At 42.1% G+C, this 23,907-nt stretch overlaps 1 protein-coding gene across 5 annotated transcripts in view; it reads left to right on the top strand.

Annotated features, from left to right (window-relative positions):
* Positions 1-23,907, top strand: part of ptprsa (protein tyrosine phosphatase receptor type Sa) — a 207,812-nt gene that overhangs the window by 106,604 nt on the left and 77,301 nt on the right. For all 5 annotated transcript variants that reach the window (XM_079575488.1, XM_079575485.1, XM_079575486.1 and 2 more), the window contains 2 exons: positions 3,479-3,620; positions 19,956-20,144. In XM_079575488.1, coding sequence (XP_079431614.1) covers positions 3,479-3,620; positions 19,956-20,144 — 331 coding nt within the window. The remainder of the gene's footprint in view (positions 1-3,478; positions 3,621-19,955; positions 20,145-23,907) is intronic.

Genomic DNA, 23,907 nt, shown 5'->3' with positions numbered 1-23,907 from the left:
TTATGGTTGATTGAGTTGACGACATATTCCCCTCCATCTTTAGAGGCTTCTTCGCTTTTGAAGTCAAATGCAAGACTGGGTAACAAACAAGCTATTTAAATCCTCTCCTCTTGTGTGGAGGAGTCAGGGCTGCCATAACATATTTCTTGTTTACACTCAAAACAAAACAAATGAAAAAAAAAGTATTTGGTCTGGGCCGAGACAGATCAAAGCCATTAGGTTCCATTCTGAGGAGCCCATTGTATAGCGGAGATAAACGGCGACTCGCGGCCCCAGCTCGGTTCAGGTTAGCACCGTGCTTTTTCACCAAAATGGCCTCCTTACTCTTCTCTCAAACCATGACTTCTCTTTAGCTTCTGTTTTAGTGAATCTTAGATTTGTCTGCAAGAGCAAGAAGGGGATTCCTGCGAACCTACACAACCGAGATATCATACTCCATTTCCCACTTATTTTTTTTTATACAGCTTGCCTTAACGTTCTCCCAACAAGAAGTCTGTAACCATCCACAATGTCTCCGCTCTTGACAAACTCAAAGTGCCGCTGCATACCGTGTTTTCACATGCACATCTCTCAGTCAGTGTGAACGCGCCTTATTCATGATGTTTGTTGTCGGCTTCTCGGCAGGCGTCCCAGATGGCATCACCAAAAGTCTTGATTGATGCTTAGTGTCTCTTAATTAAAAAGTTGCTTTCATTAGCATCCACACACCATGCCCTGAAATAGACATGAATGGGCAAGCGCACGGCGCAGTGGGTAGACTCCTAAAACCGAGGGGGCTCACAAAGCACAAACAGTAAAAGTGACAACATCTACGGGGGACAAGTCGCATCTCAACAGAGGGCAAAATAAAAAAGACAAGCTGTGTTTGTACACTTTTTACTGCTGCATGCTAAGTGGGAAACAAAGCCAAGGGCGTGAAGAATCGTGCCAGAACGGACGATCTCCTTCCTCCATTTAGCCGAAATAAAAAAAATAAAAAAAAAATTGTAAGGGGAGTTTTTGAAGTAGTTTTTCCCTTTGCACTAGCCTCTAGACAGCTGCTTTGATATTGATCATGATGCTGAGCTCCACAGTGTTTTTAGTCTAATTAGCAGCACAGCCCTGAGACTGGAAGCAGCGGGGCCACTCCAGACTTGCACTTGTATCTCCAAAGTCAGTCTTTGAGAGGAGAGAACACACGGGAAATCCTTCAGTAGTGGGATGCTCTTAGGAGATGAAAAGGGTTTGTGAGTAGACTGACCAACTATGGGTTGATGATAACAATAATGATAATGAAATATCAATGTCAATGTCAAAAAATAAAGTAGTAGTGTAGTAGTGCCCACTCCATCACAATGATAAACCCACGGAATATTGTAAATATATGTAACACAAATGAGGTTCTAGTTACTGGCCACACTGAATAATATTTAGAGAAACATGCAGGCTATCATTTCATCACTCTCCTCAGAACTTGTAACTTTGTTGGGTGCAGGACATCACTAGCTTGTCTCCATGGAGATGTTACGGCTTTGCTTTAACCATAAGGCAAGGCATGTTTATTTATACATCGTACACAAGACAACTCAATGCCTGTAAGTGGCCAAACGTCAGGCTTTAAATGCAGAACATTATGTCCTCTATTTTCATAACTCTCTGGAACACTAGCGTTACCGTGTCTAGCTAAATTATAGATACAGACGCCATGTCTGGAATCGCCCATGGTCATGTTTGAAGCAGTTGAGAGGGAAACAAAGAGGAGAAAAATCTGGAAAAAAAAAAAAACATCAGACAATTGCTTAAAAGAGTGAAAAATTGTGTTTCCTCAATACATACTTCCGTCCCCCTCGGCTAAGCCACGCCCCCCAGTATGACACGTTGCCGTCTGTATCGATTAGGAGATTAAACAAGATTTTTTTGCTGCTTGGGGCATAGAGACGGCATCTCTGGGATCGCCCATATATGGTTCGCCCATATATGGTCTTGTTTCAAAACAGTTAAGGGGGAAAACAATTTTGAGAAAAATCTAAACTTTCTCTAATTATTCAACAACAGCTTTAACAAATGCTGAATTATGACCAACATTTTTACTAAATAAAGATAAAAAGACAGAGAGGAGCAAAGAGGTTCAACAGCCCATAGATAGCCTACATAAAAAAAACTGAGAATGCTAACATGATGCTACATGTTAGCGTTGTGCTAATGCTATCGCTAACTAGTGCTTGGTATGACTACTGAACAATCTGCTGTGAATAAATATCCATATGGACCCGATTTAGACTTGACTTTATTTGTATGTGATAAATAAGTTTATATTTCACCAGAAAAAGGCTAAAAAGAAGGAAAGATTATTTTTCCCCCCTCGGCAAGGCCACGCCCCCTTCTATGACGAGATGCCGTCTGTATCTATAGCAATCTACAGTACAACCTGGAATGTCCCGATGTGTAGCTTTACACCTTCACCAAAATTGCTTTCCTCATACAGCCACAAGGGGTCAGAGCTGAGTATACGCCATGAACCTGACTTTAAGACCAGACTTAAAAACCAAAGCCAAATACACAAGCTGTTCACATCAGGGTGAGCTATATTTGCCCTGGTTGCTTTGGGAGGAAGAACTTTTTTTTTTTTTACTATAGCTCTTTAAGTGTGTCCTAAAGTATGCCCTAAAACCTCCAACATCTTAATTCTAGTCAGCATCCGGTTGACATTGTTTAAAATTCTGGCTCAAGGACCGGTTGAGCCATAAAGACCATTATTATCTGTGCGCTTAAATGTAATCATTAGCGTCGGTGCTTTCAGTGCCGCGCTGCCCTGCTCAGCATTCAGTCGATGTGCTTGGCTTCTGAAGGCAAGACTCGTTTTGTTTATAAGAATTGTTTGCAACAAGGTTCACAACAAAGGGCTCAGTAGAGAACAAAGGGCATAATTACAGATAAAAACAAGATGAAAAGGAGAAAAAGCCAATGCATCACCCAGATATGGCAGCCGAGATGTAGTGCAGAGGGAAATTACTGTTGCAGAGGCATTTCACAGGGATTTTGGAGATTGTTTGTGCTATGACTTTAAAAAAAATGTGGTTTAAATAACTTCTATGATTTGAATACAGGTTTGCCTCTAAAAGAAACTTGTGATTAAGTCATTGCTCAAGCATTTGCATAATGCACAAGAAAAAAGAGAGATTGCTACACTACCGCAGCTTTTTTTTTGGTTTATGCAGTAGCGAAAGGAAACCAAATACAGTGTCTCTAAAATTAAATAAATGAAGGATATAAAGGAACTGACAAAAGTAATCCAATTATTTATAACTTAGGTTCAAATACTGATGCGTTTAACTTAGATCTTTGGACACAAAATCATAAAAGCAGAGAGAACACAATGCAATTGAAAAACGCGTCTATTGTGTTTAACTCCATTGGATGTAGGACTTTACAATCTACATTCCAGCTACTGTATATACATTAAAACTGCCTATTAATTTGGTTGTTTTTTGTTCCTTAGACAATAGAGTTCGACGAAGGAGCCGGCGCGGTGCTGAGAATCCAGCCTCTGCGGGCACCGCGAGATGAGAACATTTACGAATGTGTGGCTGAGAACAGCGAAGGCGAGATCACCGTCAACGCCAAGCTGTCCATCATTCGAGGTGAGTGCCGCGTTATGAAACGCCGGGCAAAAGGCCTGCAGCCAAGTCAGTCATTCAAGTGGACTTCCGCTGTTCCGCCGCTTCATGACGACTGCGCTCCTATATTTTTACCCTTTGCCCTTTGACGTACGCTTCGCCGTCTACGCTTAAACATTTGAAGCAGACATCATCGCACTATCTATTTAATCAAGGGTCCATTCATGTCAGATCTCCAGACCTCTATTTAGTCGTGATGAAAACCCATTGGAGCATGAATGGATAAAATTGGGCGGTCACTGAAACACGTCCAGAGTGGTTCAAAAATGTCGATATGAAATCAGTGACTATTATGAGATTTGTGTAAGTGGTTTCTACAGAGACTTGGGTCATACCAATCATTCCGAATGATGATCTTTTCTCTTTTTGAAAGCAACAGCCTATTTTTTGTGTCTTTAATCGTCTATGCAAATGATGCTGGAGCAGAACACTTTTCTAACCTTTTAAGACCATGGAAAAAATACTCTTTTAGTTGTAACAAGCATAGTCATTGATGTTTACAGACAGGACAGGACACACAATAAGGAGCAAAAAACAACAAAAGAAAAGCTACAGATGATAGAGATTACAAATATTTTTGTGCACAACTTCATATTCTTAAGGTATTCCCTCCATATAATGCTAGAATATCCTGGTAGTGTATGGTAGTATTGATCCTACTCAATGCTTGTGATTAGAAACTACAACACCAATAAACTATCCCTAAATGGGACTGCTACTACTACTACTACTACTACTACTACTACTACTACTACTACTACTACTACTACTAACCCCTAATTCTAATATTGCCATTATTGCTACAAATACCATGGCTGCTGCTACTACTTCATCCACAGTATAGGATACTTTCACACTTCTATACCAAAAAGTATATATAAATGTATCTGTATTCTGCGGAGACCGTGCGCAAAAAGTCTATGAAACTATTCAAAACAGCGTGGCTGCTATTGAAAGTTTCTAAGTCTATGCCACCTGTATTATTTGTTTTCTTGACTGACTGCTGTAGCTGGACATGCTCTACCCGCCTTCTTTTCCTATTGTTTTCTCTATATGCTTCTATCTCCCCCATACACACTCCAAATAGTCCGTGTATTTTTGTTCTCCGCCCGTTTCTGTCATCTGCCATGTCTCTAGTGCTGGATGAGGCTGCTGGCTGGCTGACTGGCTGGCAGGAGGCACACTCGTTTTCACATCCACAGGCAGCAGAGCAGAGGGGGGGCGAGAGGGGTGAACCGGGGAGAGTGTTTGTGAGTGGACGCAGTGGGGGGGTTTGGACAAGAGATTGAAAGCCTGGAACTGCATTGTGAGGTTGTAGTTATTGTTAGCTACAAAAAAACACCCGTGTGCCTACAAACACCAGTTTGGAGCCTTGGGTGATGGGAGCCTGAGGTGTCATATAGAGATGAACTATATTGATAGCTTTGGATGCAGGAGCTGTTCAGTGAGTACAGTCTGATCAGTGGACATGAATAAAAGTTGTTTATTTATTGAGAGTTTAAGATATCAAAAATGTAACTATAAATGCAGATGTTTCCTTTACCTGATTTTCCTTGTATAACTTTTGACTCTACCTAGATGCACTACCTAAGGCCCAAAGTTGCAAACCTATGCATCTTAACCTAAATAAGAAAGATCAATGATGAGATTTTAGTCCTACCAATGAAACAAATTTTGCTTTACAAACATAAAAACATTTAATTTGATCAATATATTGTGCTCCCAAATGTTTGAAATGTACCTTTAAGCTCCTCGCCTTGGTGCCTAAGTCAATCATGATTTTAGACAAATACTATACTGCTTTCAAAAAATAAGCAAAAAGAGAAGCAAACTGGACACTTACTCGCGAGAGTGAAAGTGCACATGGCCAGGCAGAGGGCAGCCCACAGGAGATAAAGCAAAATGAAAAGTTATTGGAATGAGCCGACAAGCTTCCCCCTTGAGCCCCGAGCAAGACAGCGGCTCTCCTGCCCAGACAAGACCCCGCACAGCGCAAAGAATCCCAGAATGCAACGATGAAGGGCTATGGGCTAGCTGAGCTGCGCAGCCAAAGAAGCCAGTGTTTTCCATTCTTAATGAGGTCAAGCCTGCGGCTTTAACCTGTTATCGGAAAACGGTGTCAGGAAATTGCAGCAAACTAAATTGGAGGGGACCAGGAAAACTTGGAGGGGACCAGGAAAATCAGGGGCAACTCAATGCTAAATGTAAATGTGTATAAATGTGTAGTGTGCACTAAGTATTTTAGAGCATAGGGAGTAGAGAATATCAATTTCTCAGTGGAAAAAGTCATATTATTCTGGCAATGTACAGTGCTTCAGTGCGTATAGTAGCGTTGGTATTTCATGTTTCATAACCTAAAGGAATGCAAATGTTTGGGATGTTAAAAGTAAGCTATTAGCCACTGTAGTGAAAACAATTTGGATGCAATACTGATCAGATAAAGGTGTATGCACTGTAAAAACACAGTGGAGCACTGCGTGGAGACCAATGGGACCACCTCATGACATCAGCTGGTGAAACAGAGCATTTGAGTGACGTAGATGTAGAACTGGAAGTGGAAAAGATAATTGACAATAGATGAAAGAATCGGGTGGTGACTGGTGAGGCAGCGGTGGGGGAAAAGGCAATGTGGAACAGGTGAAGAGGACAAAAGGCAGACATGGCTTCTTGGAACAGGGGCAAAGGATTATGGGATATGGGACGAGGCACTAGGGAGGCATCGGCAGTAAACAGGAGTTGTGGTTTGGGACTGGGAGATGCGGAAAATAGGACACGAGGATGGGTGACTTGGCTGGAAAAGCCACGGCACATGTGCAGCAAAAGACAGGCGGACGGGAAAAAGAGCCGATAATTGGAAGTGACATACTGCGGAGTTAGTCCAGATGTCATGGTGTGTGCTTCCATGTTACGCTTGCATGGTTGTCCATATGCAAAAGATAGTGACATTAATTTAATTAGGAGCACAATACGCATTATTGCTGAATGGAAAGCTTTTTTTTTACCCTTCTGATTTCAAGAAGCTGCAGTTAATTATTAATGACATGAACAACATACTACACTGAAATATTTATGCAGTATTTCTAGACAATTAAATCCAGTGTATTCCACTGAATCCCTTATTTATACTGCAGTTGGTGGTAAATTCTAGGGATTATTTTGAGGTATGTGCCCAAAACGACTTTCTAAACTCTTTTGGTAGTTTTTGATTGTCAACCTTATGGTCTATACTTGTATCAACATAACAGTAACAGGAACATTTTTTATTTATTTATTTATTTTTCCAGAAGTTGTCATAAAGCTTGTCCTGATATGCTAAAGGTAGGTTTCAAAGCTCCACCACTTGAACCACTGCCTGAGGACTTCATGCACCGTAAATTCCAACCACATTCTGCCTCAAACCTCTTCATTTATGCGGGCCCTGGAGAAGCATGAGAGCCAAAATTACATAATCATCCCAATTATACAAGTTTCAAGCTTCATCAAAAATATTTTTTCACCTCAAGTCGTTGACACCCTCCACGGTACGGCTGAATTATGACATGTCCTATTCCGAGCGCGGACCCACCCTGTGTCTGTGGCGTGCGTGTGTTTTGCTGGCAGTGACTCCTTGACTGTTGCTTCACTGCCTCGCCTGAATACCTAAGAGGGGGGCCATCTGGCTGCTCTAGGACTTGCGCACAGTCCTCAGAGAGTCCTTGGAGAGCCCCTGACAAGCCGGCACGTATACACTCCTGAGATCCGACACAATGCGCGTCTCGCAGTTGGTTTTCAGTAATTTCCTTTTCTTTTCTTTTTTTTTTTTACTCCAGACAAGTGTCAAGAGGGAAGCAAATATTCCACTAAGATACTGTCATGGTGCCATGCGGAAGGGAGACGGTGGGAGACATATCTCTGGGTGCTTGTCATTTGGACTGTAGAGTTTGAGCTTTGTGATTATTGTAAATAAAACTCCCCCTTGAGAAAACAGACAGGGGGGAAACTGTCAAAGCTTGAGGTATATTTTTCTTCTTTTTTCATTATGAGTAAAACACTTGGGGTAGAGTGGTTAGTGCCTCCTACTGCGCCTCAGCAAGGAGGTTACTGGTTGCAAATCTCCTCTTTTCTCCTGTTGCAAGGCGGCTAATTCAACATGAGGTTTTGTATTTCTTTATTCAGGTTTTTAAAGCAGTACTAAGTAACTCGTTTACCTTAATCCTTTTCGTAGTCCCTCTGGGGGTAATACAAGTGCTAATGGGATGAGTGGGGGGTCTTTCATCTCCCCCTGGTGTCTCTGGCCAGAAAGCCAAACTTGCAACTTCGCTGCCACCGGGTCGGAGTCACCAAGGCACACTAATGGAATCACAAAGAAGAAGCTAACATGCTAACGTGCAAAGCTAACTGTGGGCTAGCGCCACTTAAACAGTAATACAGCCAAGTTTGAATGAAAAAAATATCTCCATTGTGTAATTGGATGTACAATATCCCTCTCTCCCTTTGTCTTTTCTGTCAGTGTAGTATTTACTCTCACGGACAATTAATGAGTAAAAAAACGCAACATGCTACGACACCTGCAGTGGCGCTTATGGCCTCTAGGGGCACGAGTTACTTAGCACTGCTTTAAACATCCTTCGGAAAATGTAGCCATTATGAACAAATGTGTCTTGTCTGTAAGTATGTGTCGCATTATAAAAATGGTTTGAGGAAATCCTTTTTTTTTTTCCCCTTTTTTTGTGTCAACGTCTAATTGGTGTAAAAACAAGTTCATATGAGTCCGTTTTGATGTTGCCTTTTTTTTTTAGTTTAAGGCTTCCAATTAGAAAGAAAGCTACCTAGACCCAGCTTTAACCTTTTCGCAGTGGCAACCTGAAAACTTCTCCCTCACCCCGCTCCATATGGAACCGCTCAGAAGTACCTTGTCTGTCTGCCATCACTTGCGATTGCCTAATTTAAACGCACACATATGCACTGTTCGGGGGTATGAGCTGCCTGGGAGCCATACTTCACTGTTCGAAATGCTGGCTTTAACTAGACCGGAGGCTCCATCTGCTTTAGCGCAACATTGTGCCAGTCAGGTTTACCAGGCGTACCCGCTGTTATCCAGGGACTAGCGGTGCGTGGCGGGCCGACTGTTTGATCAGCCTGTCTGCTAATTTGCTGCTTCTGCAAGAGTGGGTAATGGTGAAATTTAATTGTACATCCTTATACAGCCATTACACACAGAGAAATGCTATTACGTTTGCAAATAGAGACAATTTTCTCATATTATCATCAGGAAAAAACAACATAAACATTTTCATAGTAACTTAGGTTTCAAATGAATTATACATGCAGGATTATTTATATCTCTCCACATATATTTGCATGATAAAAGAGTCTTTAGCTTCTTAACCTGAATTGAGCACATTTTCTGCAGTTTGGCATTACTCAAATCTGAAAGCTTCTTGAAAAAAAGCGACAAAAACCAGAAGAAAAAGCACCAAAAGAGCCACAAAAGAGCAAGTGACAAAAGAGTAGCAAAAGAGCGATTAAAAGTAACAAAAACTCCACAAAAATTGACAAAAAGCCACAAAAGAACAAGTGACAAAGGAGCAACAAAAAAAACGATGAAAGTGCAACACAAAAGTGACGAGCGCTCAAAGAAAAAGTGGCAAAAAGTGACAAAAAAACGCAATACAAAAGCAACAAAAGAGCAACATTAAAGTGACAAAAATGTGATAAAAAAGAGTGAAAAAAAGTGATGACGACACAGCAACAACACAAGAAAGATATGAGGCGTTACACTGGCCTATAGGCTGCATGCTCCAGTCCAGTCTTTTTTAGATTTGAGCAAAGCCGAACTAGAGAAAACGTGCTTTGTTAAAGGGACTATACGGGGTTTTAAAATGTTCAAACTAAGTATTTTCATCCCCCTACATGTTCCAGCCATGTCCTAATGTGTCGGATGAACCCAGACCTGTTCACCACAACTGCCTCTAAAATCCTGCACTGTCACTCAAAAAGTTGTTACTTCAGGTCCAAAGTGCTGTTATGCACGAACTTAATAAAAAGATTGCAGTTACGCATATGACCTGAGGTGGCAGTAGTGAGCACAAAACAATCAACTTGCATCTGGTCTCTTTAAAGTGGGTGGTAAAATGTTAAAAGTAGTGATTTCTCTCATCTATAAGTTCTTACTTTACAAAGCCTCCTGATTGAGAGGTCAAACGTCATCAGCCAAATAACCTACTGTAGATTGGCACTTGAGAACCTCGGGTTGCTGTGGAGCGCGCTTGGATGATTGAGAGCCTTCACAGACATAGACATGTTTAATTCAAAGTCCTATCTCCTGCAGAGCAATTGCACGGCTGTTTGGGTTAATGGGTTTGCGCTGGTTGTATACTCACTTGAGCTTGTTTTATTTACAGACAGAGGTGAAACCGGGACAGCAGATAAAAAATGTATAAGACACATGGCGAAACATGACTAGGTGTGCGCTCGGGAGAATGCGAGTGAGTTTGACGTGAAGGCAAGTGACGGGGTTAAAGACTGCTATTTGTGTGTATACAGCAGAGATGGCGCTCCGAGGCAGGTAAAGAAATAATGAGACAAGTTCAGGATAAGTCTGGATCAGCGGCAGACTCTACGGCTTTCCCTTTGGTATTCATGACTTGGAAGCGACCTTTGCCCCCCCTCCCCGTCTGAACTAAGTAGCTGAGTGAGAAAATAAATAGATCTTGGTAGATGCCTGTGAGTTGTAGTCTTGCGTTTTATTACACTTTCAGGTAGAATTCGTGTTGCTGAACATTTGTAATGAATCAAAACAAATTGTTGTATATTTGCTTAAGGCAAGACACTGGTGAAAACATAATATATTTTCTTGTGGGGGGGGAGGGTGTCCTCTCTGCATCAGCTTCTTAGTTTTAATTAGAGGTGGGCATAGATTATTTTTTTAAATCTAGATTAATCTAGATTAATTTTGGAATTAATCTAGATTAATCTAGATTAAAATGGCTCGCTTGAATTCTGCCGAAGCCATTCAGAATATGTGTGCTACCCAAATAATAACTAAAAGTAAGTCTTTGTTTCTCAAGTCAGCTAGTGCGTTAGACCAGGGGCTCATCTCCTGTTTCCAAAATGCATCACAAACTGCTTGAGAACGTTCTACTATGATAATTGGTGATGAAAATAATTCATGTTCAAGAAGATGCACTTGTGTTTACTAACTGTTTATTCAGTAAAACATTAATTTTGAACTGTAGGCCGACTACATAAGAGGTCCTGATGAACACTATGACCTGCTAAAGAAAAAAGTCGCTCGCATGGGACAGTTGTGGCAGGAGTCCCCAAGTATTTATTTAGGGGTAATGTGGGCCATCTTACCAGATCAGAAAAACAAGCCTCTGTTTGTTAGCGTGGGAAACATGTGCGCGTCTCCTGATTGGTCAACAGTGTCACATGATCACTGTCACAACAACGCAGTTCATGCTGCTGCAGCTACAGCTACTACGAGCTTCAACCTGGCGATAGTTCTGTCAAAATGGAGACGTTGAGCTGCGGGACGTATTTCTTGGATTTGATGAGAAAAGGAAACGGGTCTGAGCCGCGAGGCGGAGGGGAGCGGAGAAAGAGAAGCTAACGGACTCGGAGAAAAGTAGCTGTAAAGTTCGTCTCCAAACTCCGTAAGTGCTGCGGTTAAACTCTGCTCGCGGTTGAAATGTAGCTGAAAAGGTGGCTCTGGTGAACTTTTGGTGATAAAGTTGCGCTGTTTCATGTGGGGCTGTTTCGTGTGGGGCTGTTTCGTGTGGGGCTGTGGCCATGAAATGAGTTGTTCATGTCGCTGTAAGAGGGAGGCGCTGCGGTGTTTTTTTCACTCTGTCATTGGCCGCTGCTTCTGTGTGTTCGCTTTGGAGACGCAATATTCACTCACGTTTCTCCTGTGTGTCCGAAATTGGGCATAATAGTCGTTTAATGTGTGCTGACCATAAAATATCACGGTGAAAGTCATCATAGCTTGCAGAGTATAGACCCAGCTCCCAACCCAGCTTTGAGAATTGATTAACGGCGATATTTTTTTTATTGCCCGATAAGAGTCTCGCGTTAACGCAGCACATTAACGCCGATAACGGCCCACCACTAGTTTTAATGCATTTTGTCTGCTTGCGCCTCTAGAGTTTGTTCCGAAATCTCCAAAAGTTAGTTCCACTGACTCCTTTGCCATCCCCATTCAAACACGGAACAAGATAAATAAAATGCATTTGATAAATAAAACCATGAATTTAAACCTGACTATCCATTATTCTGATTTTGTCCTTCAAAATAAGCATTTTGAAGTCAGTGTTCTGTAGCAAGAGTTCCAAACTGATATATCTAGAGCATTTGCCTCTGATCAAAAGGTTGATTGTTGAATCTCAGCTCCCATCAGTCCAACATCCAACATTGGGCAATATTTCAATATTTGACTTTTGCTCCTGCTGTTGGGGTATCATGGTTTCGTACCTCAAAAACAATATAAATGATCATCATGCAAGGCAGCTAATGAAACATTTAAGACTGTGAAAAGTGGTCAGAGCTGTGGAGTTTTATTGGTCAAATATGTCTCCGGACTAGCACAGAAAACAGATCAATAGTTCTGTTTTCTTCATGTGGATGGCCCTTGTGGCCCCAAACCCTTATTGCAGGCTTAAGAAGTTTCTCTGTGGGGAGCTCTTTCTCTGTCCTTCTGTGACTTCACCACTTTTTCCACTTTTGAAAAATACGCCTCTGGAGAACCTTTTGTCTGTTCTTCCCTTTGCATGCCCTACTCTGGCATATATTGCAATTTGTATGCCTCCTGGAGTGTTGTCTTGTCGTTTCCATACTCCGGTCTGTCTCGGAGAAAGAAAGAAAGAAAGAAAGAAAAAAAAAGTTCAGTGGAGGAGAAAATTCACTCAGATGAGAGTTTATGGCCTCGGAATCCTTTGATCCTGGAGAGCTGTAATGCAGTAATCATGTGTGATTGGAGGCTGAGGATGGAGGGGAACAAAAGCCTTGTGGTAAAGCAGAAGGAGGAAGCCAGGCGGAGGAGACGAGGTGGTGCGGGCTGAGTGGGATAAGTCAGAGAAGCTTGCCGTTAGGGGTGGCCGCATCCTGAACCCTCCGCCATCAATTTCATATAATGCCGGCTTGAATAGTGCAATCCGGACACTTTAGACAGCCATTCACAGATGATATTGAGCATAAAAAAAGAGGAAAAAGATGGGGTAATGGGGGAAAACATGTCTTCTAGATAGATATATACAAAAATTATGTGGTGTGAAAATTTCTGGAAAGTTCGGATTAGGGTTTTTCTTCACTTTACCTTTTTGTTCTCTGCCCTTGAAATGGGTTTGTCTGAATTCTATATTTATACTATATTTTTTACTATATTGCTTGGAAGAAGTCTAGCTTTGGGTGCATGGCTTGCCTTCTTTCAGTATTTCCTTTCAATGAAAGAAAGAAAAGGCTTTTTTTTATGAGATAATTGTATAGCTAAAAGTTTAACAGTTCACCTGTATAATATGTCAATTTCACACCAGACCATTGGAGAGATGGGCTCTGTACTTAAGTGCGAAAATTAGAATTGGGAAAAAGGCGGTAGAAAGTGTGTGAATGACGACCTTTGGAGTGGCCCATCTCATGCATAAAGACGAGCGATGGGATACAGCCCAGACCAGAAGCTTCCTGAATATTCATGAAGCCCAAACCCAGGTGACCGGAGACGAACAACGCAGAGGTCAGGCCGGGCCCAGCAGGATTGACAGAGTTGAGATGACTTGCCCCACAAGTACAGAGCCCGCCACACCTGTGGAAACAAAGTTGAGCTTGTAAGAGGAAGTATTGTAAAACATACAGAGCAGGGGGCAAAGGAAAGCATCAGATGAACTGTGTGGTCCAGTGGAACCACAGTAACCGCAAACGCATTTGAAAATAGTACCATCTTAAATATTTATAGCTCTTTAGGTTGGTCATTCACTACAGCTGCCCTGTGGCGAGTTGATTTCTACATGGCAGAAAATGGAAGGATGGATGGATGGATGGTTGGATGGATGGATGGATGGATGGATGGATGGATGGATGGATGGATGGATGGATGGATGGATGGATATGGATGGATGGATGGATGGATGGATGGATGGATGGATGGATGGATGGATGGATGGATGGATGGATGGATGGATGGATGGAAGGAAGGAAGGAAGGAAGGAAGGATGGGTGGACGTATGGATGGATGGATAGAATGTATAGATGTATTGTACAGTATTTCAATGCACTTACGGAACATGGCACTGTCCGTAAAACCATGCAACAGCTGTCCAGGCCTTGAAAGTGAACACATTTCCCATCACAGTCTTATCAAAATGATTCGAATTCAAATTCACTCTTTTGTGTAAAACAGACCATTCAGTTTTGACAGCCAAACAGAAGTTGTTTTCTTCCAGTAACACAATGTACTATATCAATTTTCTTCCCTTTTGTGCAGGTGTCTTTAAATGACAAAAAGAAAGCGATTGCAATCCAACATTTTTGTCAAACATAGCTTTTCAGAGGAAAATGATGCCAAAATTGCTGCTTCTGTTCTCTGCCTACCATCAAAACGTTGCTCCGAATCTGAAAAAAAAAAAACTATTTTCAATGTGTTAAGTTTTGCGATTAACTCCACATTAAACTTCAATTAAGTTTTTTTTTTCCCCATTAATTGCACTTGAATTGAATTGGCTGTCTTAACATTCTGCGGATGGCTCGCTGTGAGCGCTAAACCTGATCTGTGCTGTGGCTGAATGAGCTGTCGGGACTCCTCCTGAAACACTTTCTCATCAATGCCATCATTAATTAGCTGTGACACGCAATTATGCCACTTGTTCTCAGAGCGCTGCCCAAACACGTCTTTGATAACACATTAATATTTCACCATATCTGGCTTAGTCACAAACATATATTAGGGGTGCCGCATAACATGCAACCTGATATTTTGTTATTGTTGGCTGACAGAGGATTAAAATTTGGACAGCTGGATGAAAACAAAAGTTAGAACTAAAGGAAGGACTACTGTTCAAAATTTAGCATTACATACTAAATTACTTTCTACAAATTAAGTTATTGCTTTATGTTAAACAAACCTCCACACATATTGTCTATTTTTTGTCTATTGTCATTTAACAAGGCGGTCATGTACACCCTCCCTTTTGGAACACATACAACAAAGGCCCACTCCTATAACAAAGTCTCCTACACACTGAAGCCGAGTCGACGTCTGCAGTCTACAGTGGGACACTTCCTTTAATGGCCTTGGCCTCATCTCCTTTCTCCCCTGGAGTTCTCCTGTCTCACCCCGCACGCCTCAGGAGCCTGACAAGTAAGACAGGGACGGAAAAAAGAGAAAGAAAAAAAAAGATAAGACTCAATAAACTTCCACTGGCGCAGTCGGATAAACACATTCTTCCGCCCGCTTTTATGTTTTGTCTTCTTCACTCCACCTCTTCGCGGCACTAGCAGGGGACCGTTGGCACTGTTCTAGACAATTACTCCTTGGTCTTGTCTATGATGCGTCTGTCGTGGTGGCTCACTCTATCAGGGAGGCAGCTTGAAGTCAGCATGTTGTTTTGTTAAAGCTCGGACTGTTTGGACTGTTTGAATTCATGCACGCGGTAAAACAGTAGACATGTTTCCGCTTAGCAACAATAGAGAATGGTGCATAATATTGGAAAATTAAGTAGTAAAAGAAATGTGCTTTAACGTTCAATATATTTTGTCTGCCTATGCGCTGTTGTTCCATCAACAGTACAATGCTAAAACTTTAAATAATGAATCAACCAGAATATTGAAGATTTATTGAATACACAAAAAATACTGTCCCTTTTGACCAAACCGTTGCTGCAGTATTGACAGAGCCCTGCACCCATCTTGCTTCATTTTCTCCCACAGACTGTTTTGCTTAGCTTTTATTTCTTGAGATTTGGATGTAAATGTCCTTGGTGGCTGGCTGCGCTCGATGTGGAGAATACCAATGTGGGGTGGACTGGACCAACTTTCCTGGAACACAGACACAGGGGAGTAAGGGTTGAGTGCGGGCTCTATAATAACCATTATTCAGCCTGAGATGCCTCTCTGGCGCGGGCTTGCTATCGGGGCCGGGGCCACAGACGCCGTGATTAGATTTCCCCTTGTGTCGCCATCCTTCTTTGTCCCTCCATCTTTCTGTGTCAATGTTCACCTGTCTTTCTTAGTGCATTCTTCAAGCAATTTCTCCGGGGCATTGCTCTGCTTTCAAGTTATTTTGCTGAATTTAAGTAGTGCTGGGAAGGCTTTTGAAGCAGCAGTGTCCGGCTCAGTGTCCCCATTAGTGCTCATTTTGCAGTAACACTTTAAGTTAAAGAATTTCATGGTTTCCTATACACAGAGCAGGCTTACTGTTATATCATATTACTTGCTGAAGAGAAGTGAACACAGATAGTGGCGTGGTGGCGCCAGGTTGTGTAAAGTAAGTAAAGTGAACATATAATCCCCAAAGCTGATTCTCGGGATGTGAGAAGCATACAGTGATGGCTATAGTCAACTTGCCCAGTGCATTTCAAAACCACTGCTCTTTTGGGGGATTCCTTGCTTGTACCAAATGGTCTTAGGGAAGTTGGTGCGGTTGGTGAAGCTAAGGCTTGACATGCTGCGGTTACTAAAGTTCCTGAAGAAGCCAATGAAGGTAAAGGACTGCACAGGGTATTTTACTATATGGGTTAGCATATTAGTCAGACATACACTCAATTTTATATATGATCCCTTATATTAGGCAGGTAGTCTTATTATTTTGTCTGATGGCTAGTGTTATTATTACTCCGCGTATTCCACTTTACCTCCTATTTCTCTCCTACTCCCACAGCCCTCCCTGTGGTATTAACGCACAGTCCTGTTTAAAACCTAAGCCGTGGTTGCTGGGTAATCAGTTAACCTGATTATGCAGCTGATGAAATTAAATCATTTCAGTAAGTGAAATAATACCAGTAATAGTGTGTGCGGGGGACGGCAGAGCATCCCATGGCATCAGTGGAGCTCTCAGGAAGACTTGCTATCTGTACTGTAGCACTTCCTTCCAGTGCAGGAGATAATGGATGTGTTTGGAGAAGTGGCACTGTCAAGAGTGTTGTCAAAAATGAATGAAAATGGATGGATACATGCCTCGCGAAAGCAATTTAACCAATGCAATGTGAAGCAATTTGGCCAACGCGCACAACTAACAATGATACTCAAGGAAACTGTTTTCCTCCGGTTTATAAAAGTTGCATGAAGATTGTAAAAGCTGGAAATGACAGCGCATAAGTGCTCTGGCTGTTCTATAGGCATTAATCCTACATATGGGTGTATAGAGCATTGTGCACTCTAAAGTGCCTTTTACTGTCCCCATCGCTTTATAATAAAGGAATACAAAGCAGTATGTCTGGCGTCAAAATAAATTCTTTCTCCTTCATGCCCACGCTAAAAGCACAATTGAAGCTGATGGTAGTTTTGTGCTTTAGCCACCAGTTAATGATTAAATAACCACTGAAATATAATGGGTATACCCAAACAATTGAAAGCTGGGAACAACAGCTGACATGAGGACATTAGCTGATAACTAACCGGGGACTGATTCAAAGCTTTGCAGCTGCCACTGACTTGTGCAATAATATTAAATGTCATGGTTTAAATGGACAATGATCGGGGTAGATAAAAATAACAATAAAACCACTCAAAGATAATTGCAAAAAATCTGAATATATAAGGTGGACTACATCTTACAGCAGGCATTACATCACATCCCGATCACTAAATCATTAGTTTTATGTAAAAGTAAAGCCATTAATTGTAACTTGGACACAATGAATGTCCTTTGCACTGCTGTGACGCTAACCTTTCACCTCTTTGAAAGCCCTTTGGTAGCTCGTCTTCATTCTAAACAAGGATTTTTAGGATTTATTCAGTTTCTGCTTCAAGGGGTTGCACCTGCAGGCTTTTGAGAGCTCTTAAGAAAACAAGGTGGCCCAACTGTAGGATCTGTAGGAAGGTTAAAATTGTCCTTCAGATCAACTTTTTAATTAGCCAGGGTCATTGGGTGTTTGACTTTCTTTTCTATGCTAATCTGTCTTTTTTTTAAGGCATGGCATTTTTATGTCATACCATAATGATATATTCATGAAAAAACATACTACATACTGTATGTCCAACTGGGTTTTCCATGAAGCCTGCATTTTGTATCACTACATTTGAAAATATCTGAAATCCTGTGTTGTTTTTGAGACACACACCTTATTTGATGTTAATTGCAAAAAGAACATCAAGGCAAAGATGTCCAAATGATGTTTCAAAATGCCTGAATAAAGCGTAATATGGAATCTATAAATCTGATGCCCTTTCCAACGTCTCCATTAGACCTGGCACTGACACAATATACTTTTAACCCCACAGTAATTTCTTTATGTGTGAATGTCACTTCCAATTGACCAAAGTAACTAAATCAGCTTCTAGCAAAATATACCCAGACATTATTGACCAACGCCGTCTCACACACACACACACCCACACCACAATTCTTCTTGGCCCTGTAAAGATTTGTCATTGCAGCGATGGCCCGGTCCACCTCACAAAAGCAATTGCTACAGCATTATGTGGGAAGCGGCCCTTTGGGAATTCCTGGGATCCTATCAGCTTCATGTCATTGCTCGCCTCCTCTGCTTCCAACGACAGGCTATAGCTAACCCTGAAGTAACACTCCCCCGATGAGTGATCTATTTATTTTTGCATGGGCGCCTTTATCGACGGAGCCTGTAAGCTTCAGGGGGAAAGAGATGGTATCAGAGTCTATTCTTGTAGAAGTAAGTAACCGGCGTAGTTCCCATTTATTCAGGAAACCATTGGCGCTGTATCAGGTCGGAGCAGCTTTTGCAGATAGCATCAACCCCTTGTATTATCTTTAAAGGCTTTTACTAGCTCTTCATTCACCGCTATCGCCTGGCACACTTTTGTTTGTCAGAAAGGAAGCCGCTTATTGCGCATGGGTTTTGACCTTTGCTATTGAGGTCCATGTCCGTCACGTTGCGCTAATAGCCCGAAATGAAAGAGATACAGAAAATGTAAGCTTCTTTTTCTTTTCTTTTTTTAAGATTCAATCCACTCACACCTATTGGTTTGTGTTGTTTACGCAGATGCTAAATGTCCGGGTGTAACACAGTGCGATCATGCTTTTCTAAATGAATGGGCGGTTTGTCTTTCCTCAGCTGTGGGCCGGGTTGCTAAGCGATCATACAGGGGGGTGATTATGAATATTCGATAAAGAGGAGACAGTGCAGAGCATAAAACACGGCAAATACCATTTCTTTGAAGCTCGCTATGAAATATTTATTGCGCTTTGCAACCGTGTCACTTTTTGTTACTTCAGATGCAATCAAACAGGCCCCCAGGTCACTTCCTCCTTTTTCTGTGCTTTTAGATTAACCAAAACTGCAAATATTGTAAAATGGCGTGAGCGTCTGAACATACACTATCCCTACGATGTTGTTGTTGTGAAGTCTAGATTCCAACTTTTTCCCAGCAATCAAGTCTCTGACCTTGTTATCACATCCCTGCAATTCTCTAGCCAAATCTGCAATTATTGCTCTAATTACCCTTAATATAGCACTCCCAGGGTGACAACAATGCTCCGGCCGTGTCTGCTGGGTGGACATGAGGTCAGCCGCTCCGCAGATAAAGGGTGACCTAAACGGTGCCACTGGCCAGCTTCTTAGTCAGTCAATCTTCTGAGAGCCTCGCTGACCTTGGGCTTGTGATGCATTTTAGAGCCGCGGGTAGTTCCCCCCCCCCACCCTCCCCAGATCTGATCATCTCAGTGACTCACTCTGGCTGCGCTCGCCAGCTGGGTCAGGCGCTTTTGACCCATTGTACTAATTGCCCTGTGAGTGCCAGTCTCACGAGGGCCTGATTGGGGGGAACAATGTTCATAATATACAGTACACGCTCTCATATCTTAACTGTGAAATAAGTGTGCAGGCGCTGCGGAGATTAGCGGCCAGGGAGTATTTATAGAAACATCATCTTCTGTTATGGAAACGATTAGATTCTATTTTATGCTATAGAGGCTACGGAAGGACTGTGAATTCTTAGCTAAGCGGTTTCTGATAGAGTGCCTTGCTCTGATACTGGTTCTTAGAAAAGGATCATTAATTGCAGTGTCTACTTTTTTCATGTATCAATTATTGTCCTGTCTGTAACCCTACCTCCCAGTGTACTATATTCTCCACACATATGATATGACTGGGTTTTCGAAAACAAAATTACAATATCTTTTTTTCTTTCTTTCAGAGGATCTGCTGCCCCAGGGTTTCCCAAACATCGACATGGGCCCCCAACTCAAAGTGGTGGAGCGGACTCGGACTGCGACCATGCTGTGCGCAGCCAGTGGCAACCCTGACCCGGAGATCACCTGGTACAAGGACTTCCTGCCCATTGACCCAAGTTCCAGTAATGGGCGAATCAAGCAGCTACGTTCAGGTAAGCCCCATCGGCACTCATTCGTATGGCATCATCATTACTCAGAGATATAGTCGTCTTCTCAAACTGAAGGGGGATAGAATGGTGCAATTGATTACTTATGACATAGTGCGCGATCAAGAGGCCAGATCAAATGATTCACAGCGGCCGGGCCAGTGTGTCATAGCAGACAATGAATGCAAAGTCTATATTCTGGTGACATAGCTCAGTAGTGGATATGTTGTCTTGTTCCCATTGATCCAACCCCACTGAGAGGCCTAGCATGGCAGAGAGTCTAATTATGGAGCTAATTAGGAGCCGAGCTTGGAGCGGCCCGGGGCAATAAGGACTAGATATTTTAGGTCAATCCAACTTGTCACTATTTGAAAAACTCTAATGACTTTTGTTTAATTTGTTATCACAAAACAGGCCAGACCTCACCGAATTATTGTTTGCTACTGACCTCCAGTGGGCACTTACCACTTTAATAATTGTTTATCTTGTGTGGTGTTTCTGGAGAACCTCGGGCATAGGCTCGCTGTCTTTTGGTGATTTCGCCTGTCTATGTTTCTGTCCTGGTTTTGTTCTACTGTATCCTTTCTATGTGTTCATGTGTCTTAATATGTCGGAAACCCTGATGCGTTTTTTCAAATCGCATCAGAGTATTCAAAGACATTTCACTCGGCCAGAATGGATAACACAAATTAACCGACCTCAAACTCTCTATAAGTCAATTAAAACATTGCTAATATGCACTACACACTCGCGCGAAATGTAAATTAAAGGTTATACAAGTTTAAACTGAATTATTCTCTTGTACTTTCATTTGCAGAAACCATTGGTAAGTCTCTTGCTTTAGCCCAGCGAGCCCACCCACTCTCCTTGAAGCAGATGGCATTTTTCAACTACTTTCCAAAAAAGAAAAAAATGCATGTATCCCATGCTCTCTCCTTGCCCTCATCCCCATTCAATACTTTTCGTTTTATTTGCTTGTTTTTCATTGTGTTCTGTTCTGCATCTTTCTTTTTGTTTAGTTTTTTTTGGAACATGCTGTCTCAAAATACAACATACTTTAAAACTTTGCGGGAAGGTGATTCAAGGCTAAATAGTTTACAGGGAAACTAGGAAGCGGTTGTCCGCATACTTTATTAATCAGCATTCATGTGTTTGCTCCATTGAATATTTCCTTTATTTAATATTACCTATACCTGTATCCACATTTTAGACTTCCGTGCCCTGCATCTCACTGCCAGACGTCTAGCTTTGAGGAAAATAATTGGACTCTGTTTGACTCCAAGACAATTATTTCCTCACAGAGCCTATCCTCCTGTATTTGGAAGGCCTTTCAGAGCTACATAGTGCAAGCAACGGGTCATTTTTGGACAAAGTTAGTCCTTGCTTTTCACAACGGATAGCTTTCTACGAATCATGAGTTCATTCCAGGTAAAAGTGCAAAATACTGGTCAGCGGAAAGGTCTATGATTGGCTGCGTTGAATATTTTCACTTCAGATTTCTTTTTTTTCCTGGATTGCTCCACATCTTGCTGAATCTAAAGCTATGCCTCTCCTGGAGGTTTTACATTTGGCCACATTCTCTACCCCCTCTGAGCTTGGAACTGGGATGAAAATGTGATACTTTTAGTTCATATTATGTGTACGTAGTGCAGAGAAAAGGAAATTGCTTTTCCCTGTTTCAATACCTGGGCTTCTGTTAGGCAGTATTACTTTGGGGAGGTTGCATTTTTGTTCTTGTGCCTTGGATGTAGCGCTTGTTAGGTGTGATTTATGGAGATACAATAATCTCAGCATTCTTTAGTCAATAGACGTCCCACTCTCATGTCGTGTCAGTTTTGCTGAAATTCCCAAAATATAAGCTCCCGATCGAAGTGAATTTGTACACTGTTTTGAGAATATCATCTCCCTATTTATCTCTGACACACTTTCCAATGCTGAAGGGAGTAGTGGAGATTGATAGGTTAGCTACATCAAGGGGACTTCAGGAGTGACACGCGAATGGCATTTGGGAGAAGGCTTCCTTTACTGCATACAAATGGCCATGCACCTTCTGTGACTTTTCCTATGTGCTTCTAATACAGTATAACCTACTGATCTAAGCCTTCCCCGGAGACAAAAGACAACATTAGCATGTTTTAAATCCATCATCATCCAGCCGTTAGATAGGGGCCAGGCTGGCTGACTGCTTACTTATGTGCCAGCGCGTGCTGTGCTTGCGGGGGCAGTGATATTTGCGCAGTAGTCCCCTGAGGAGCTCCTCTGGAGGTGTGGAGGGAGCCTGACATTTCTACCCCAGTCCCTGTGGCTGCAGACCCCAAGCCCTCGCTGGCCTTGTCAGCCACAACTGATTAAGCACACGCCTCAGAGACACCGAGCAGATAGGAGGGGCATATCTTAACTAAGATTATACTGTGTTTTATCCTGGCCTTTATATGCATCTTTTTTTTTTTTCCAGTTTTATTTATACCCTTACGCACTTTATCTTAAATGAGACAGAAATCAATCCTGTCAAATTATTCCTAGCATCAAAGCAAGGCAGTGGGGGGTGGGCTGGAACCTCTATGGATGTGTCAATAACATCCAGGTTGATACTGGTCCTGCTGTGACCCCAGCAGGCTCTAAGATGAGTGTCTGCAGCGCGTAGAAGGTCAGCCAGCCGCCCTCCGAGCGGTGGCCACACTCTGACACCGAGCCAATCACGCTACCCCGTCTGCCCCGCACACAGATGGGTAACCACTCGCTCCAGATTGCCGTGAGCCAGACCAGCGATGTCCTTCAGTCACATTTTTAATATATTTGGAGGCTTGTCGGACAAAACAGCTGGGGCTTTCGGTGCAGGGAATAATGCTGTATTTGATAATGTGAGGAGGTCAGTGGCCTGTGGAGGTATTGTCAGGTCATTGTCACCGTAAGCTGATCAACCTCTGGCCGACCAAAGAGGGGCTTATGGTCACTAGGCTGAGTGCCCCACACAGGTGGATTTGACATTGTATTTTGATACCGTCTGGCCTCTGCTGACTGAAAAGATGTGGGTAATCTCAGGTCTTTAGAAAGCTATTATAAATCCATCCAAAACGGGCAAAACTCTACTGTGCCAGTCCCACATTAGGAGATCATTTGCCGTGGTGACCGCAGGAGAGGGAAAGACATGACAGGACACTGATAGCACATAGGATCATGACTTTCATCTTGTATTTTTGTTCATTTTTATTATTTTGAACTCATCTTTTAAAATACACTCAGATCTGCCTGTTTTCAATGTGTGACTTTGTCCCTGCTTAACCTGCTTTATTAACCTTAGTCTAACCTTAGCCTAACCTTAGCCTAACCTTAGTCTGACCTAAACCTAAACTAACCTTAACGTATAACCACCCCTCCCCCCACTAAAACCCATCTAAAATTCAATAAACCAAGAGCTTCCTGCAGCCTCTAATCTAAGCTAACACTTTTAACAAAACCTGCCCACAGCCCCTTGTCCTTGTGTCTTTGTGAAATACTGTTCCTGATTTTACGACTGTTAAAAATGGTTGGAAAAATTACTCAGATGACACAGTTTTGTCTGGTTTCTTCAATTACCCTTCATCAACATAAATATTGCAACATAAATTCTACCTGTAAATGCTATTAATTATTATATATATTGTTACTGATACTGTTTGCTCATATTTGTTTCCAGTGCTTATTGATTCATTGGTGCATGTCAAACCAGACAGAACCTAAAAGCAGTACCTCCCACCTGTTGGTATGACAAGGGAAAACAATGTCAAAA

Source organism: Gobius niger (assembly GCF_951799975.1).
Source record: "Gobius niger genome assembly, chromosome: 17".
NCBI classification, from domain to species: domain Eukaryota; kingdom Metazoa; phylum Chordata; class Actinopteri; order Gobiiformes; family Gobiidae; genus Gobius; species Gobius niger.
Note: the sequence above shows the minus strand (reverse complement) of the source record. Positions and strands in the feature narration are given on the sequence as shown.